At 47.8% G+C, this 20,158-nt stretch overlaps 1 protein-coding gene across 7 annotated transcripts in view; it reads right to left on the bottom strand.

Moving 5' to 3' along the window:
• The window catches only part of LOC138566485 (cyclin-dependent kinase 17-like), a 1,557,968-nt gene that overhangs the window by 33,062 nt on the left and 1,504,748 nt on the right, over nucleotides 1-20,158 (bottom strand). For 4 of the 7 annotated variants that reach the window (XM_069643846.1, XM_069643848.1, XM_069643852.1 and 1 more), the window contains one exon: nucleotides 18,896-19,016. The exons of the other annotated variants lie outside the window; for them this stretch is intronic. In XM_069643846.1, the coding sequence (XP_069499947.1) occupies nucleotides 18,931-19,016 (86 nt within the window). In that variant the 3' untranslated portion in view covers nucleotides 18,896-18,930. The remainder of the gene's footprint in view (nucleotides 1-18,895; nucleotides 19,017-20,158) is intronic. 7 annotated transcript variants of the gene reach the window in all.

The raw sequence follows: 20,158 nt of genomic DNA, 5'->3' as shown, positions 1-20,158 counted from the left end.
GGACCGTCTTCCTCTTGGCCTCGCGCCGCTGATAAAGGAAACCTTCCTTCTTCTTCTCCTCAGGGCAGAGTTGGAAAAGCTCGGATGCCCTGGCGATCATTGAGTGGAACGATCCAATCTCGTCGGGCGGAGAAGCCCTGGTGGGAGGCGACGACGGTACATCCTCGTCGTATACCTCGTCGTCCGTACCCGTCGCTGCCGTGTCAGTCCCCGTATCATCCCCTCGGGTGGACGGGGAGGAGGGCTGGAAGGGGCGCGACGGTTGAAAAGGAGGTGGAGGGTGGATCCTTCTTTTCTTGGTAGGGGGAACACCAGAAGGTCCCGGTTCTGGGTCCCCCGACGGGAGAGGTTCCGTCGGCAACGGTAGTCTCGTCCTTATCTCAGAGCATAAGGACTGTATAGCCAACAAAATGGCCGCCGAGTTGTCTCGCGGCGCTGGCAGAGGGGAATCCGACGGGCGATCAGGGGGGAATCTGACGGGCCGGTCTTCTTCCACGCCGAGGCCGTGGCTTAAGACCTTGACCAGCTCCTCCTCCGAGGTTGAGGCCGAATCTACGACGACGCCCTGCCCCCCCTTTTTCTTCCCCACGGGGGATTTCACGGGGGTCCTATCGATGGGCACAAAAGAGGACTGCCTCCGAGGTGGCAGGGAGACTCTGAGCCCCGAGGTCGCCACCACTGGTGTAGCCTCCACAGGCTGAGCCAGGGCCGCCGCGACAGTTTCGATAGAGGGCTTGGCCGGATGGATTAAGGCCTTCACCACCTTAGGTGCGCTCACCGCCTTATCCTTGAGGGGAGGGACACTGCCTCGCTCCCCCTCCGCCTTCGAGCTCGACCGGGGCCTCTCCAGGAGCTTCGCCGGGTGCTCGGCCTTCCTCTTACCCGACCCAGAGCGTTGGCTCGTGGTTGATGGTGCAGGGAAGGGTGCGCCCTGCCTGGCGCCCGTAGAGCCCGACCGTTCGGCGCTCCCGGTGCCAGCGGACTCGCGGTGCTTGGCCTTATGTTGGACCCCCGTCGCCGGGGCGTCCTCAAAGGTCTTAGAAGACCGCTCGGATTTCTTCCTCTTCTTCTCGCCGGACGGGCTCTTCCCTTCTAGCCAGTTGGCGAGACGTTGATGGCGGTCCTTCATGGTCCGCTCCGACATGTTGCCGCAAAACGCACAGTTCTTCTCCACGTGCGTCTTGTCCTCATGTAGGCAGTAAAGACAAAAAGAGTGTTCGTCCTCCTTGAAGACGTTCTGCAGCTGGCATCCAGGGCAGACCATGAACAGCTTTCCGGGCGTCGAGCTTCCCTTCTCCTGGGCTATGGCCGGGGCCTGAGAAACTTCTGGAGTCCTCCAAAAGCGTAGCTCGACGAAATCTTCACCCTTGAGGGGCGCAGACGAATCCGAAACGGGTCCCCGTTGATCGGATGGAGAGTCGGTGGAGCTTGAGGCTCTTTTGACCGAAAAAACGAAGTTTCTTGAGAAAAAACGTGAAAAAATAGCACTAACGCTCGAGAGCAATAGCACGAGGATCCCAACACATGAACGTGCGGTAAAAATCTGAAGATGGCTGCCAGAGGCGGTGCTTAGGCAGAGGGCAGTCATTGGCTGTGGTCAGTATGACGCAGAGACCAGTGATTGGTTATTACTACGAAAGACAGATCAGAAACGAAACTGATACTGGTTTTTTCTTTACCGAGGATTCCCAGCCTGACGACGGGGAATATTCATGAGCATGTGAATCCATGCCAGACCCCATGCTGGAGAAATCTGTATATATCGATAAAGGCTCTTGAATAGAACCAATGGCTGCCACAATGGGTTGCCCTGGGGGGGTCATACGGGTCTTTATGAATCTTGGGTAGACAATAAAAAGCTGGTGTCAGAGGATGATGATGTATAAAACACGATTTTTTGTCAGCATCTATCCAACCCTCGCTCTCTGCGTGGTTCATAAGGCTCTCGATCTCTTCCCGAATCCTGGCTGTAGGATCATAGGGTAAGGGTTTATAAAAAACAGCTCTTTCAAGTTGTTTCTTGACTTCAGTACAGTATTTATCAATACCCCACAATACCACCCCACCCCCCTTATCTGCTGGTTTTATAACAAACATTTTGTTGTCTGCTAAATCCTTCATGGCCCTCCTTTCCTCTTTTCCTCTTTAGAGAAATTGTGTGTATTTTTTGTCTTAACAAATGTCTTCATTTCCCTTATGATCTTGTTCTCAAAACTAATAATTTCAGGGGAAACCATTGAAGTTAGCGGGATAAAGGTAGAAGGCGGTTTTAAACCTGAGACACTACTCTCCCGTGGTCGTTGATCGTCATGATCCTTAAAGAAGTATTTTAATCATATCGTGCAGAAGAAATTACGCATTTCTACTTCAGCAGTGAATGTCATGATCTCTGCTTCCAAAAGGTCAGGGTTTTCCCAACTCCCTTGGAAGCAGATCCATAACCCAGGTTCCGAGTGCCAACCAGTCCCAATTGGGACCTTTTGGACCCAGTCCTGGCGCCAGTGGCACCAGGCTCATAAATATGCCCAGTCCCAGCGCTGGAAGCGCCGGGCTCATAATGCTTGGGTGGACTTACCTGCAGCAGACCATGATGCTTACTTGCCTGCCAGTTGAGCCTCTGATCCCCTTCTGTTTGGAACTACTTTTCCTGTTGAGTGGGGCTGGAGCCACTCCCTAGATTCAGAACACTGGAACTCTTCTGGAAAGCAGGAACTCTTTTCTTACCTAGGCGTGGCTGTGGAAGGAGACACCGAAGCACTACAGGAGGCTATTTAAACCACACCCGGTGGATGAATCTTGCTTTGCGTTATTCTGCAACCTCTGCAGCAGAACGCTCATCGTGTCTTCTGCATCCGGTCCTGGGCCTAAGGAAAAAGGCTTACCATCCTGAATCCAGTCTTCAGCAACACCTATAAAGACAAGGAAGAACAGGTTAGCATTCCGGCATCTGAAAGGCAAAGGCTTACCTACTCTTTGTGCGCTCCGGAGGTCTTCACACTGCATTCCGGCATCTGAAAGACAAAAGCTTACCAACTCTTCGCACGCTCGGGAGGCCTTCGGCGCTGCATCCCGCATCTGAAAGACAAAACAAGGTGCGTTTAAGACATTGGGGAACTTTAATACTCACGTGCCATTACTCCTTTCCACATCTAATCCAGTGGGTATTCCGGCACCCTGCAGCCGCTCCGAACTCGTACCTGCAAAATAAAAAGACAGTTAGAGCGCATCGTGAAGCAGGCAACAAGCGCTTACTTACGTGCTTCCAGGCGCTTCTATTCATCACACGGGCTCCATCTTCAACTCACTTCAGCCCGTCATCTGCCATCGCCGGAACCCTGCAAAACAAGAGACATCATTACTAAAGACTTTACAGACATTTGAATGACTCGAAACTTACCGTTCGTGCAGTAAACGACGGACAGCAGTCCTCTGAAGTCAAGAGGCCTGCGCTACCTATCCAGTGAAGAAACTGGTTACAGCACCCTGCCCCGAGGCAGATGGAGAGCTCGGCATTCACTTACCTAAGGTGAGAGCGTTAACCTTTGGGGGTCTACAGGAGAGGAGAAGAGGAAAGAGATAGGGACACCCCAATAACCCCAGTTCATTAACCCCTTATTTTCTATCTGCAGACATCTTACTCTACACGTCAGGCATACAGTGCACAGAGGTCCAGCCCAAAGAGCCAACCGGGTGCTACACATCACCTTTGAAGATATGGTAGTCGCCCAGTCAAGACCGGCGCCTCTGCGAGAATCAGGTGAGCGTTACAGTGAAAGACAGACCTTTGCTTAGAACCTGCATTTCTGCAGTTCTAAGAATGTAGGTACTTAAATTGAAAATTGGCATCACCATGTTTGTGGTCCTGATTGCCACTGGCGTGTCCGCATGCCATGATTGCCCGGTTGACGGGTCTTCCCTCGTCTACCCCGGTTCTGAAAATGGCCTCTCTGTGAGTTCCCTTTGTTTGCAGGACCTGTACTGGAGCTTCCATCGCTACTGTTTGATGAACTGGAGAAAGAAACACATTTCCTAAAAGGGCTTCTGTTATTAAAACCCTGATTCTGGCCTTGGTTCAAGTTGCTTTGCGTGAAAAAGCCTGGGACCGGATAAGGATATGTCACTTCTTCCTTGTAGTTCTGGACATCTTTCTTTAATTTCCAAAACTTCTTATCTATAGTGAAGGTCTTAAATTTGCACATATCTTCCTCTATTTTTTCCAGTAATGCTTTCACATTAGGTATCACTGATTCTTTTTTTCAAGTTCTGCTAAATCAATTTTCTGTTTTTTTTGCTAAAGTAAGCCATGAATTTGGGATTATCTAGATAATCCCAAATTCATGGCTAATTTTAGCGGTGTGGGAAATAAATGTTCCTGTGATTGGGTGATCTTGGTCATACCGACAGCAGAAGAAGCAGCAAAAAAACAGAAAATTGATTTAGCCGAACTTGAAAAAAAGATCCAAGAAGAATCAGAAGAATAGCGTGGCGTTAAAGCCCGGTTAAGTTTTACTTGTTCGTTCAATGTGGCATATTGTTTTGTACTGCGCACTATCACTGCCAAAGTGGTCCGCTGGCGCTCAGACGGCTCTGAAAAAGACACAGGAGAGAGGGTGGGTTAGTGGAAATAAGTTAACATACTCCGTTGTACTATCCTCGCTAGCAAATAGTTTCACGCCCTAATAAATAAAATGAATATTTTTAATGAAGATCGGCTTGTGAGACTAATTTATGTTTTTACAACAGGTACATCCTTCCCTACTGTCAATGCCACGATTTTCAGACCCCGGCGGATGCATTTTTTAACTGCCAGGTGCAGCTCCTAGTAAACAACTTCATGACCCTCACCATTTTATGGGACAATCGCCAAGGACCAATATGCCCTTGCACGGTACTAGCGGCTAGAAGCAACATACCAACCGTTATGGTGGTCTAATGCCTCGTTTTTGGAACAGCCTTCCGATTATCAGTGCGACCACAGTCCTCCTTTTATCACAAACCAACACCCTGTGTAAGGCAAAGTAACAGCACGTGACTCGAGATTAACTTTTGTAGATCGACAGCAAAGACAAATGCAAATCGCTGAATATTCTCTAAACATTTGATGTCAAATAAATGTTCTTTACGAAATGTACAATCTTGCTGTTTCACAGTTTCATATTCCGAATTGTGGCGCGCTGTGTGTGTTGTTTTCCGGGTTCTGTGTAAAGTCACGTAGGACTGGAGACGACTGGGCGCGTTTGGCTACGCACCCTGTAACGTCACAGAGAGAGGCGGGGAATATGAATGCTTTGATAATGTCAGGCTTAGGGGCGGGAGATATGATTTAGTGTCGCAAAAACAGGTCAGCCAGGTCGATGGGGCAAGTGACAGGATTATCACATAATGTCGGCGCACAGCAGCCCGATTTATCGTTTGTTTAGTGGACAAAAAGTCGGGTAAGGCCCATAGGAAATTGTAATGTCAGCGGACATAAGGAGGGTTCTTAGAACACTTTCAACCTGACAACGAACAATACGAACAGCGTTCTCAGAACACCCCCATTTTGTTTAATTGCAAACATTTCAGCACCGCGAGAGTTCTTAGAACACATTCAACTTGTCAGAGTACAATACGGACAGCGTCCTCAGGACACCCCCATTTTGTTTATGTACCAACATTTAAGGACACCACGAGTGTTCTTAGCTCAATTTTAGCTTGCTTATGAACAAAACAGACACATACTCAGTCCTCGGAACACCCCACCATTTAGTTTATACAGAAAATTTCAGAACAGCCGTGTTGCCCGCAGACAAATCGAACACAACAAAAGCGTCTAGCACATAAAGAAAACAGAACATTGAACCTATCTCATACTCCCCCCCCCATCCTCCCCAAACACTCGTACACACCAACACACTCCACTAAATACAATTTTTAATCCAAGTACCACCGCGCTGTCCGCGGTCGTCGGCAAATGCAAGATCGCATGCGCCACAAGAAATCTGACGCGCTTCACGCACCACGCCGTCCAATCAGCGAACACGTCGCATGTCCGCGGACATCACGCAAGCCGCTTGGCCAATCGGGGCGCTGTCCGCGGAGCGAACAGGGAAGTCCGTCCACGGAGCGAACGGAGATATCACTAATTTTTTTGCCTTACATTTTGGTCATTTTATAAAAAACTGTTGGATGGATTTACACCAAATTTGCAAAAGCACGCTTTCGGGACCACGCCCCCGCTCCTGCCGCAAATTTGGTGTAAATCCGTCCAGCGGTTTGGGCTGTAGGCGTGCGCAAAGTTTTTTCCCATTATGTCTATGGGAAAAAACAAAAGTTTTGGGACCCCCCCATAACTTTGCCCCCTCTGGACCAAACCTCTCCAAACTCATTCAGAGTGGGCCATATACTTTCTTTGCAAAGTTTGGTGAGGATTCGTCCAGAGGGAGCGAAGTTATAAGCCACCCAAAAAATGCTCTTCCTATGGAAACACCAATTTAACCATAACTACATAGACGCTACCGCGTCTAAGGTATATGTCTGAGGCAGAATAGAGGGATGACTTGGGCCACCTTTAGCACCCTAGGGATGAGCCCGTAAAGTCCGGGGGGAGTATGCGGTAGATGGGAATTTAAAACGCGGTACAAGCCCAAGTGAAACAAGTCCTATTAGGCTCACAAGTACCTTTTACACGATTATATAAATATATCTCGGGCATTGGTTTGAAATCCGAACCGGTTTAGCATTCAGTATTGGAATCGCATGGTTAAACACAGAACATTTACCCTTCCAAGATGGCGGGCGTTGTGATGCATTCACCAGGACACTCCCATAACATCGATGAATGTTGATCATATGACACAACGTCTTACGTATTTTAAAGCATCATATCATGAGCTATGATTGCTCTGTCCTTCCACGAGTCATGTGACACCTAGTCAGAGGAGTGAGAGACCGCAGGAACAAGTAGCATTCGTAAGGTAAGACATATGTTCCGGGAATGCGAGAGCCGCATTAATTTTTTCCACCCTCTCAAAAACTGATATCAACCACTTTTTGTCATTTTATTAAAATAGCGGGAAGTGTAGAGGTGCGATCGTAAGAAGTCAAAGCGAAGAAGAGGGTGAAGCCACTCACGCGCATCAAAATTAAAAAGGATCTCCGTTACGGAAGATCACTGTCGGTAAGCATATACCCGGCACATGTTTTGCAGTCATTGATAGAGAGTTTCTAAATAAAACATACGGGTATTCCCTTTTCTCTAGAGTCGACTCGGCAGAGGCAGCACCTCTTGGGTCATCATATTAGGCTAGCGGGAAGTATCGGTACGCAGCAGAAAGAAGCCGGATAGATTAAGAGGTTGAAGTCCCTCATGCGCATTAAAATTAGAAAGGTCTCCATCACGGAAGACCATAGCCGGTAAGTACTTACCCGGCACATATTGGTTTTGTAGTCACTGATAGTGCGGTCTTAAATAAAACGTTCCGGCAGTGGTATAAAAACTCCATTAGAAGAAAAGAACGAGGCATTTGTAGTACCTGCAATGGTTATGAGCAACGACAGAGGTATTTGGCCTTAACTATGCAATAAATACTAAACAGTGAAAACACAGATAGATTTATAGCACAATATGCATAGTTTGAAACTCTCATTTGTAAGTGTTTGAACAAAAGAGTATCTAGGAAAGCATTTGATTATGGGTAATGATGATACCAAGAACAAATGTATCCTTCTGTTTAAAACTAGATAGAGGTTAAGTTGTAAAGGATGCCATGAAAGACTTGTCATGCTGAAAGTTGAAGTAACCATGTTTTTAAGACCAAATATTTGTTTGTTTGTTTTTTGTAGAATATTGAGAATATGGCTATAAACGTGTGATGGCATACAAAGAAATTGGAACATATGACAAAGACTAAGTGCCCTGAAGACAGCACCAACAGGAAATGCAATGGGGATTGATCTATGTGCATTTTCTTTAGATTTATATTCATGTTGGTCCTAGAAACACATTTTGTAAGTGTTGGCACAGCTTCTTGCCCTCACGAGTGAAGGGAATAGTAGTAGCAGAAAAAGTGGCGGTAGAGATATTGACGAGCTCCCCACTCAGGCATAGAAGGGCCTGAATTGTAAGCCTCTCTGCCATATGAGTTATATGTATGTGTGTATATGTCATTTTTAGAATGAATTTTGAGCATGCTGTTGATTTTACAGAAATGCATTGCAAACTGATTTTTTTGATAAATATTAAAATATGTATATTTTTGGATAACACATGGTTAATCGCCCTTTTTGATGGTGAAGGGGTGAACATGACTAGGTCCTCAGGCATCTAAACATTCACCCTTAACAGAAGGAAAAGGAAGCTGGTTTGTGGGCTATTGTATATCTTCCCCAGCGTCAGCAAGAGTGGAGGTTTTGGCCAGTGCAGTATATGTGTCCATATTACTTCTTTAAATAAGAATGGAGTGGATGCGGGCTGTAGCAGTGGGGTGTCTTGGGTCTGTTCAGCTGCTAACCACTTTGTTACGAACTGGAACTGGCTCGTCACAAAATATGTCTCAGTTTGGCTCGTTTATGCCTCCTTGATCATATGGTTTCTGTAATTTCTTGAGTGCCAGCCTACTCCTGGAGTTACGCCATAGAAACCCTCTGCACGCCGTGTCTGATTTCTTGAAGAAACTCCTAGGGATGTCATACAGGACATTAGTAAAGTAGTGCACTTGTTTGGGGAGCACTACCATCTTTAGCAGTGCTGGTCTCCCCATCAGTGACAAAGACAACCTAGCCCAGAAGTCTAAGGATTTTACGGCCTTGTCCGCAGCCTTCTATGAGTTTTGTGCGTGTTCAGTCTTGGGGTAGTGATACATTTCCACTCCTAAATATCTTAATGATTCTACCTCCCATCTCACTGGCAGTACTGGTAATGTATCCGTATTTTCCCTCTGTAACCTGCCAAAGGAAACATGCATGATATCTGCTTGCTGACTGTGATGCCGGACAGGGCTGCATAGCGCTCAAGTGCATCTAGTAAGTATTGCAGTCTGGTCTATGGAGGTTGTAGGTATAAAAGCATGTCATCTGCATATAGGGAGATCAAATTCTGCTTTCCATGCGTATCTATCCTGCTTCCAAGTAGTCCCTACACAAATACACTGCTAAGGGTTCTAGAGCCAATATGAATAGCATAGTGGACCATGGACATCCCTGCCTCGTCCCTTTCTCCAACTCAAATTGCTCTGACATCTGGTTGCCTGTCTTGACTCTTGCAACCGGCTTGCTATACAGCAATAGTTCCCATTTTGTGTATGTGGGCCCCATGCCGAATGTTTCCAGTGTTGCTAGCAACCATGGTCATCTGACAAAGTCAAATGCCTTGATCGCTTCTAATGAGACCATTGCAAAATGATGCATACTTTCTTTGGTGTGGTCTATGATGTTTTGCAACCTTCTAAGGTTGCATGTGATGTTCCTGTCTGGCACATACCCAGTCTAGTCTGGGTGTATGAGTTCAGATATTTTACTCCTGAGCCGGTTGGCTAATAGGGCTATGATTATCTTGCCGTCTTGGTTGAGCAGCGACAGGGGTCTATAAGATCAACAGCCAGTGTCTGGTTTATTCGGTTTTAGCAGTGGTATGATAATGGGTTCCTGGAGTGACAATGGAAGGGTCTCTTTGTCAAAAGCTTCGTTCAGCATAGCCAGCAGTGGGGGCGCAATATCTGTTCTGTATTCTTTATAAAATTCGCTAGGTAACCCATCTATCCCCGGTATCTTACCAGTTGATAGCCCTCTAACAGTGGTCACTAGTTCTTCTAAAGTTATGGGGGAGGCAAGTCGCTCAGCTGTGCTGTAATCTAATCTCGGGAGGTCTATCTGTGCTAGGGCTTCCTCTATTTTGGAGGAGTGTGTCTCAGTTGTCTCTGTTTATAGATCCCTATAATAGTCTAGTAAACATTGATTAATCCCCTCCTGAGTCGCTCTTTCTGTACCATCGCTTCCCTTGACCGACCATATAATTTCTCGCTTAGTCTCGTTTTATCCAGGCTAACATAGGTCCTGGTTTATCCCCCTCGGCATGCTGCTTTTCTACATATTTTGCATAAATCAGGGTGCACAATTTATTCCAATGTCTTATATATTAGTGTTTTAGGCGGGTAGCTTCTTGGGCTCTACCCACTGTCATATTCACAGTGTGTTCTATATCTTCAAGCATGGTTTCCACTTTTGTTAAATCCCTTTCTTTCATGGCTTGTATTCCACCTGCTTTGGCTATTGCTATACCTCTAATTACTACCTTAAAGGCCTCCCACAGTGTCCCCGCTGACGATACACTGCCCGTGTTATATTTGAAGTATTCTCTGATGCCCCCTTAAGTTGTTCCCGAAACACCTCACCCTTCAGCGATTCGCTTCTGAGCTTTCAGGTCGGGATTCGTGTTCTGGGAGGGAACACCGCGATGTGACCATCAGTGGCGCATGATCCGACCGCAATCTTGCTTTAAATTTTGCAGTCGTTTAATTAACTTGGGGTTTCCTCCCCTGCAAACATATAGTCTATCCTAGTATATAGGTTATTCTAGGCTGTATTGTGTAAGTATCCGCGAGTGGAGTGTCCTCCAAGCATCGGCCAGATTAAATGCTTGTAAGCAGGGTTTGCAAGGCTTTACCTGAGAGGGCTGAATGCTCTAGCTTGTTGTCTGATGAATCTACTTTGGGATTAAGTGTGCAATTGAAGTCACTGCCCCATATTAATGTGCAATTCCTGTATGCGCCAATTTGAGGGTATAGTGAGCGGAAATAAGCAGCAGTGTCATGATTAGGTGCATAAGTGTTTATTATACACAATTCTCGTCTTTCCAAGAAGCCCTGTGTTACCACCATCCCACCTTCTCTATCTTGGAGTGTTTTGAGAATCCTGAATGGTACGGTCGGTGCTATCCATATCAACACGCCTCTTGCATATGCTGAGTAGGGCGATCCTATGGTGTTCATTAAGGTGCGCCTCTTGTAACAGTGCTATATCTATTTTCTGGCAGAACAGGTAGGTCATTATTCTGTTTCTTTTGATGGAACTGCGAGTCCCCCGACATTCCATGTGACTATCTTAAGGTCCTCTATCATGGTTGTGGATTTCTATGTGTGTCTTTGGCTCATTGTTGTCATCTTGTGTTATCCGTGTGGCTTCATAGAGTGGATTAGAACTATCCCAATGCCCCACCCTCTAACAGTTGCCCATCTTTGCAACTTGTGCTTCGGCATTCCCGCTTCTCACTCCTGTCTCAGTTGTACTGTCCACTGGTGTCTGGAGTGCAGCAGGCGGATACGTAACAGCTAGTATCCAGTAACTTCAGCCTTTCTTCAGTAGAGGACGTTTCCTTACAACGGGCTCGAGTTATCCCAGAGTCTACATTGTTGCTCTTGCTGTCTATGAACAGAGCTGTTGCCGAATGCTGTTCTCCGCTTGCATTGATTTATATCTGTCAGTCCCTGTTGGAGCCGGCATGCTTCCTACGGTATTCATAGTATGATCCCTCGATGTGTCTGTTATAATAATAATGTCTATCATTTGTCTGTCTCAGCTGTCCTGCTTTCTGAGTTCATCCATTTGTGTGCATTTTCAGGTGTATCGAAGAAGACGGATCCGTCCATTGCGTATAACCCTCAGTCTCGCCAGGCAATAGCATGTATTTGAGGTTTGATTCCCAAAGCCTTCCCTTTACTGCAGTGAAGTGCGTCGTTTGTTTTTGTACTTGCAGGGTGTAGACCGGATAAGCTGCGATTTTTAATGATGCCCTTTGTATTGTACCGCCTTTCTTGAAGTGTTCTAGGATCGTTTCTCTGTCTTTGTAATTCAATATCCGGGCTATGATGGGGTGTGGTGGGGCCCCCGGCAGCGGTTTCCTGCTTAGGGATCTGGTCGCTCTCTGCACTGTGAAGCCTTGGATGAAGGTGCACGGGCCAATTTCTTCCAACAGCATGTTTTTGATCCAGTTTGTGGGGTGCATTCCTTCTTCCCTTTCAAGGAGCCTGATAATTCTGACATTATTTCTTTGTTCTCCCCCTCTGCATCGTCTACTCTTTCTTCTAGGTTTCTCACTTGCTGTTGCAGTGTTGATATATCTTTCACTGTGTCTTTCCAGCCTATCGTTTTTCTGCAACCTGCTTTTCCAGGGTCCCTGTCCGGTCTGCCAGTGCTCTGCCATCTTGTCTCAGAAGGTTCACATCTAGGCTGATCGCGTCCATCTTGGTCTCTAATGCTATTTTTAAGGCCACTATAGCCTCCAAGACCCTCTGATCACCATTCTTATGTTCTTGTGCTCCTGGACGTGGTGGGGGACCTGCTCTGCAGCTTCTGCCATGTTTACTGTTTTCACTAACTCATCCAGCGTTGGCTGCTTGGATCGTTTATTTGGTGCCTTCGCTGACATATATGGTACAAATGCACTGTACACTTGTGAGGTTTGTAGCTTGTCGTTACTGGGCTTGTAACCGTTGGTCTGAAACTTCAAGCTTGCTCTCTGCTCCGCGGTGTGGGCATAAGTGGTTTGTCCTGGCCAGCGTGTCCAAGGATCTGTTGTCTCTCTCTGCCACTGTTGTATTGGCCTTTATCGTGCATGCTGCATGGGCTATCCAGGCAACTGTGCCTAGGGTTCACCAATTACTTCCCCAATGCTTGTTGTATCGTATTGTCACTTTCCACCCCACTTATATGGCCTTCTTGTCAGGCATTGACTGCACCTACTTCCTGTTAGGGGTTATGATGTGCTCCTTTCTGTGTTCTGTGTGCTCTACCTATGACTAGGGCTTTGGCTCTGTAAATGCCGGTTAGACGTTATGTGCATCTGCTTTGTGCTCTGTACGCTCCAACACAGCGTTCCCTGCTGTGCACACAAATCAGCTCAATCATTCACCTTATCAGGATCTCCCCAAGGCTGCCTGGTCATTCCAATGGGTATTACGGCGTGCCATCTTTCTCTGGTATCTGCACAGCCACAGTACTATGCGACTGGCTCCCCTCTGCCTTGGTCCGTACTTCGCACTCACAGCTGCATTGGGAGTTTATTTCACCCATGCCGGCTGACCGCTGCTGCCTGCTTCAAAGTGTTACCTCTGACTTGCCGCTGAGTCACTCACAATTGATCCGCCTGCGCTCGCCGCCATCTTAGGTTTTGCGCTGCTCACCACGTTGTTTTGTTAGGCCGGCACGTTCTCGATTGTGGTGCTGCGGTTTTGTCTCAGTTAACGCCGGCACCCCCTAACTCTCGATGGGCATAATGCCGGGTGTTCCATTGCTCAGTATCTTCAACTTAAGGCATGATCGTTACGGATTAAGCAAGAGCGTGGAGAAAGCTGTCCTCACTTCATGGCTGCTTAGCTACGCACCTTCACAATCTCAAATGTTAAATAAATAAAAGTTTATAATTAAAAGAAAATGTCCTTCAAGATACAAAATTGGCAGTACCTAAATTACATAACATATTCAGCTAATAAATCTCTCACTTTTTTATGTAGCCTTTAGGGGAAACTGAGGTTCAGGGAGAAACTGAGCAATTAAAAGAAACTTGGAATTTGAGTTTGAAGTAGAAGAGGGATAGAATTGCTATTCTTGGAAGCCGAGTTACAATAAAGAAGATAAAACACACAAGATCAACTGATGCACAATGGGTTGGTTTACCCAATATCCAGCCACTATTGTTTTTTAGCATTTTATACTTTCTGATTGCAGCAAAAACAATCCTAAAATACATTTTATAGTTAATGAGGTTTGAAATATATGGGGGTACAGTAGTAGAAAGAGATAGGATTTAGAGACAAAACAACAGTATTTTAACAGAACATCTGGTGAGCAAAGAGACAGCTGTGGCTACAAAATGTCAGAGATAACCAAAGCAGAAAAAGAAAAATCATGTTGCAAAAGGAAGGATCAGTTGCGTCTACTAAAGAGAGAAGGAACAAGTTACTTACCTGTAACTGTTGTCCTCCAGCATGGGTCTGGCATTGGATTCACATGCTCATCAATATTCCCCGTCGACAGGCTGGGAATCCTCGGTAAAGAAAAAATCAGTTTCAGTTTCGTTTCTGAACTGTCTTTCTCCTAATAACCAATCACTGGTCTCTGTGTCATACTGCCCCCAGCCAATGACTGCCCTCTACCTATGCCACTCCTCTGGCAGCCATCTTCGGATTTGGTAGCACGTAAAGTGGCAGTAGGACCAAGTGAAGAGCCGCAGAGGGGTAGGAGGGAGGGTTCGCATATGAATCCATGCCAGACCCATGCTGGAGAACAACAGTTACAGGTAAGTAACTTGTTCCTTCTCCAGCATGAGGTCTGGCATGGATTCACATGCTCATGAATATAAGAATGCATAGCAGTACACACATGCACAACCACGGGAGGTGGCAAGGCTCAACATTAAGCATTTCATCAACTCAACATTAAGTATCTCTTACCTCCTCACCAGGCCCACCGTCAGGCGAACAGGTTGCGCAGCACTGCCTGGCCTACCCTGGACTCCTCCCTGGAATCCCGGTTAGCACGGTAGAATCTCGTGAAGGTGTGCGTCGACCTCCACGTAGCAGCCCTGCAGATGTCCAGCAGGGGTACGCCAGACAGGAACGCTGTGGTAGCAGCAATCGCTCTGGTCGAATGGGCTCCCGGACAGACGGGCAATGGTCGGTTTGCCAACCGGTGACAGTGCATGATGCAGCCGGAGAGCCATCTGGAAATGGAAGCCTTCGAGAGGGCCTTTCCTTGGTTCACAGGTCCAAAGTTCACAAACAGTTGTGATGTCTTCCGAAGGCTCTTCGTGCGGTCCACGTAGAACTTCAGCGCTCTAGCTACATCCAGCGAGTGCAAAGTCCTCTCGGCCGGCGACGAAGGCGACGGGAAGAAAACAGGTAAAACCAAGGGCTCGTTGAGGTGGAAGTCCGACGGCACCTTGGCCATGAAGCAGGGGTGCGTCCTCAGCAGCACCCTCGTCGCGTGGAAAGTCAGGTATGGGGGCTAACAAGAGAGGTCCTGGATCTCTCCCACTTGTCATGCGCAGGTGATGGCCACAGGAAATGCAGTCTTCCACCAGAGGAACTTCAACGGTGCCGAATGCAGAGGCTCGAATGGCGGCCCCATGAGCCTGCTCAGCACCACGTTGAGCCCCCACGCCGGGGCTGGAGCCTTCACCAGCGGGAATGATCGGAACAATCCTTTCATAAACTCGTTCACCAGACGATGGGACCACAGAGATGATCGTCCTGGAGTTCTGGTGTAGCGGGAGATCGCCGCTAGATGCATCTTGATGGAGGCATGCGCTAGCCCCGCGCCTTGGTAAGCGACAGTAGGTACGGCAGCACCTGGGGGGCCGTAATCCGCAGAGGGTTAATCTTCGGTCCACGGCACCAGACAGAGAACCTCTTCCACTTATGTCCATAGCACTTGAGAGTCGAGGATGCCCTGACCTGTCCAGAAGGCCCGGGAGCCAGATCGATCTCGGCCACGCCGGTGCGACGAGGATCATCCTGCACCGGGACCATCTGAGTTGGTGGATGAGTCGCAGTAGCAACGGCGGGAACACATACAGGAACAGGCCGTCCCAGGGGAATGAGAAGGCATTGCCCATGCTCCCAGGCTGGGGAAACCTGCTGGCGAACCTCCGACACTTGGTGTTTGTCGCTGTCGCAAATAGAATTATCTGGGGATTGCCCCATCGTTGGAATAGCAGATCCACTTCATCCTGTCGTAGCTCCCACTCGTGACACGAGCGCAGCTCCCTGCTGAGTGAGTCGGCAATAGTTTTCTTTATTCCTGCCAGGTGGAAGGGTACCAGAAATCTTCCTTGGGCGACGGCCCAGTGCCACAGATCCTACGCCTCCTTGGATAGGGCTGGAGATCTGGTACCTCCCTGCTTCCGGATGTAGAACATCGTGGTGGAGTTGTCGGTGAAGATCCTCACCACCTTGCCCTTGAGGGATGGAAGTAACGACCTGAGGACCCAGAACACGGCCCGGAGCTCCAGTAAGTTGATGTGGAGTGACCTCGCCTCCGGGAGCCAAAGGCCTCTTGTGTGGAGATCTCCGGTGTGCGCCCCCCCATCCCTCAAGGGAGGCGTCTGTCGTCACTGTCTCCTGATGAGCCGGGGTCTGCAAGTCCATACCCGCCGCCAGATGGTGCGGGTGCCCCACCACCGGATCGCTTGCCAAAAGGTCTTGTTGAGCAAGATCCTGTCTTCGAAGCTGCCCGCTGCTTGCATCCAACAGGCGTTGAGGAACTCTACAGTGGCCGCATCCGCAGACTGCACAGGCACACTAGGAAGATGCACAAGGACATCATGCCGAGAAGGGACTTGATGGACCTCACCCTGGCCACGTCCATGGTTAACAGCCGCTGCACTTTTCCCATGATGGCATTCGCCCTTTCCTCCGACGGCGAGGCCAGTCGCGCTCCTGTGTCAAGCTTGGCTCCAGAAACAATACGACCTGCGACGGAACCAGGTGGGATTTGGCGAAGTTTATGGAGAATCCCAGGTCCGTGAGCAGTTGGACGGTTTTCGTTGTGTGCCCGACGGCGAGATCTCTTGTCTTTGCTCGGATGAGCCAATCGCCCGGGCAGGGGTAGACATGGATCCCCTGCAGGCCTCGCCGTCCGGGGGGGAGGTTGAAGTCGAAGCCATAGCCCCCGCCGCCGCCTTCTTCTTGGCCGCCGCCGAGATGACCGAATCCGGGGTCGGCTGCGTCCAAAGGCAAAGAGGGGCGGAATCCGGGACCCAGTACTTCTTCTCGTACCGGTCTCTCTTGGCAGGGGTCGTGGAAAGGTTCTTCAGGAGCAACAGCCCCTCGTCCCAGATGTCGTCTAGTAACGGGACCGAGAGGACCATCTTCCTTTTGGCCTCACGCCCTTGATAGAGGAAACCTTCCTTCTTCTGTTCTTCGGGGCAGAGCTCGAAGAGCTCGGATGCCCTGGCAATCATGGAGTGAAAAGAGCCAATTTCGTCGGGCGGGGAGGACCGAGGGGGTGGTGATGGGTGGCCCAACCCGTCATCACCACCGTCGTCATCCGTCCCAGTCGTGGCCGTCTCTGTACCCGTGTCCTCCCTAGGATCAAGGAAAGGAGACGAAGGCTGTGAGGGCCGCGAAGGCTGGAAGGGCGGGGGGGAGGGTGAACTCTCCTCCGCTTGCTTGGAGGGCTCCCCGACGGGCCAGGCTCCATTGGGGGTAAGGGCAACCGCGTCCTCATCTCCGTACATAAGGCCTGGATCACCATTAAGATGGCTCCTGAGTTGTCCCTTGGCTCGGGTACCGGCTGCGACGGGCACGACGGTTGGGGAGTGGAATCCTTCACCTCCACTGGAACCTCGTCGGCACCGCCGTCGCTCACTCCGTCCGTCTCGACGGGATCCCTCCCGTCTGACCGGACCTCCTCGAACTTCCTGTTGAGGATCTTCACAACTCCAGCCAGCTCCTCCTCAGAGGCTGTAATCTGTGTCCGTGATGGCCACCGCCCCCCCCCTCTTTTTCCACCGGGGTTCTTATGGGGGTCTTAACGATGGGCTGAAAAGAGGATTCCCTCCACGGTGGCAGGGAAACTCTGGGCCCCGAGGTCACCTGCACTGGGGGAGCCTCCACAGGCTTCGCCAGGGCCACCACGACTCCCTCGATAGAGGCCTTAGCCAGGTGAATCAAGGCCTTCACGACTTTGGGCGCGCTTGAGGCCTTCACCTCCAGGCAGTTGGTGAGGCGGATCCGACGTTCCCTCATGGTCCGCTCCGACATGATCTTGCAAAACGCACAGTCCTTCTCCACGTGCGTTTTGTCTTCGTGAAGGCAGTAGAGGCATCTAGAATGCTCGTCCTCCTTTAACACATTCTGCAATCCGCATTCAGCGCAGTTCCTGAACAGCTTGGATCCGGGCGTCAAGCTTCCTTTCTCCTGGGCCGTGTCCACGTGGTAGGCCTCAAGGTCTTCTGGAATCCTCCAAGAAGCGTAGCTCGACGAAAACTTCACCCTTGCGGGGCATTGAAAATTCCGAAACGGGTCCCCGTTCATCGGAAGTAGAAACAGTGGAGCTTGAGGCTCGATTAACCGAAAAAATGAGATTAAACTCTTTGAAAAATCGCAAAACACAGAAAAAGCTTGAGAGCTATAGCACGAGGACTCCCAACACTTGAACGTGCGGTAAAAATATGATGGTTGCCAGAGGAGGGGCTTAGGTAGAGGGCAGTCATTGGCTGGGGGCAGTATGACCCAGAGACCAGTGATTGGTTATTAGGAGAAAGACAGTTCAGAAACTAAACTGATTTTTTCTTTACTGAGGATTGCCAGCCCGACAACAGGGAATATTCATGAGCATGTGAATCCATGAGAGACCCCATGCTGGAGAAGGAAAGTAACCAGAAAAAGGTAATTTTAGAAATTAGGCATGAAAAGTACAGACGGAACCAACAGATCCATTACATAAAGCACTGGTTGTCTCAACCCAGTGATCCATTTGAGATCACAATTTTGTTATGGATGGCGACTATGATGGTGTTTTTGTCATGTAAATCGAAGTACTGAACTGAAAGCTTCATCTACGTTCCAATTACAATAACAGTTTTTAGTCAGGCTGCCTATGACCCATTTTAAAACTATTGCAGAGGTAAAAATCCCCCATATGATACCTTAACCATTTCACCCCCGATCCTTGCAAGCTCAAAACAAAAACAGAAAGGCTATTTTCACCAAAAGTTAACAATACTTTACTGTTGCTCTGACAAGGTTTTGTAAGTAGCCAACAAGATCTATAGAACAATGAAGATTCAGTCTGGATCATGAACTTCATACTACAATATGAGCATCACAGGGAGGACGCGAGGGCACAACCTACTGCGCATTTTATAGTGGCAGTCCCTAGTTCAGGGCCTTGATAGACAAGTAATAGAGATATTTACCAAAGAGGAATTGTTATCAGTTAAGGAAGGTGAGGTCAGCAGAGAATGTGTTCATGTGTTACTGCAATCCGACTGCTTGTCTGGAAATATTCAGACGAGGCAGACGCAACCTTGCGGTGGACTGAACATAGGGAAGGAAAGAGCAGAAAAAGAAATTAAAGAAAAGTGGAAACAAAGACAATGCAGGGTTATGGTAGTCAGGAATAGGTTAAGAGTTTAGAAAACCCATGTCAAAGAGCGATAAAGAGAAAAGGAAAAAGGAACCCCACACATACAGAAAACATATATATATATTTCAATTGATGTAAAATGTCAAATGGAAATTTTAGAGTAAGCAGATCGCCAAGTGATGCTTTAATTCAACACAAACTCAAAGCCAACAAATTCCCTGGTACAGCAACTTCGAACAAATGAAATCAAATGATACATATTCCAAATTCAGGCCCCATCATGTACAACCAGATTCCCATTGTGCCCCTCTACCTGAAGGACACCAGCTCTCCTGCTGAAAGAGTTATGAGACCTGGAAGGTATTTGGTGCTCCTATCTGCGCTCAGTACCATATCTTTATTGAGACACATTAGTCAAATGTCACAGTAAACCTTGTATTCAATAAGTATTGAAAAAATTGGAAAATAACATCTTGACAAGTTAAACGTTGTGCTTCAATGATTAAATGTATACTGCACCATTAAAGTATGCACCCTAAAACAAAATAAAGGCAATTATGTTGATGTGTGTGGTAAGTAAATAATAGGTGACTTATAAATGCATAAAAATGATATAATACATGAAAATGCATGTATGTAGATGCACCAATTGTAACAGAATAGTCAATGAACATAAAAGTCAACTGAACATATGAAATCCAAATATATCGCAAAAAGAGAAAAAATTGTTTGAAATCAAAAAGACAAAACAAGAAAAAGTATGAAATGAAAGTTTAAGTTGCTGCTAATCTGAAATAATTGAATTGTACACTTGCATTGTTTGTATTGTATCATTCTTGATTACCGGAATTCATAAATAATTAAGATTGCAAAGTTGAAATGGCTGAAGACGCTTGTATCAACTGACCTATCTGTGATTGTTTTTGTAGAAAAAGAGAACACATGCAAACAATGTTCTTTCTTGTTCGTATGCAGGAATTTGAATTAACTATAGACTGCAAATAAGAAAAAATATATGAGGAGAATTTGTTTGCTGAAAAATATTACTTTCTGTGTAGAATTTTAAAAATAATGCGCGTGTTTTTTGCTTAGC

Source organism: Ambystoma mexicanum, chromosome 2p (assembly GCF_040938575.1).
Source record: "Ambystoma mexicanum isolate Mex_15411 chromosome 2p, UKY_AmexF1_1, whole genome shotgun sequence".
Lineage (NCBI taxonomy): Eukaryota > Metazoa > Chordata > Amphibia > Caudata > Ambystomatidae > Ambystoma > Ambystoma mexicanum.
Note: the sequence above shows the minus strand (reverse complement) of the source record. Positions and strands in the feature narration are given on the sequence as shown.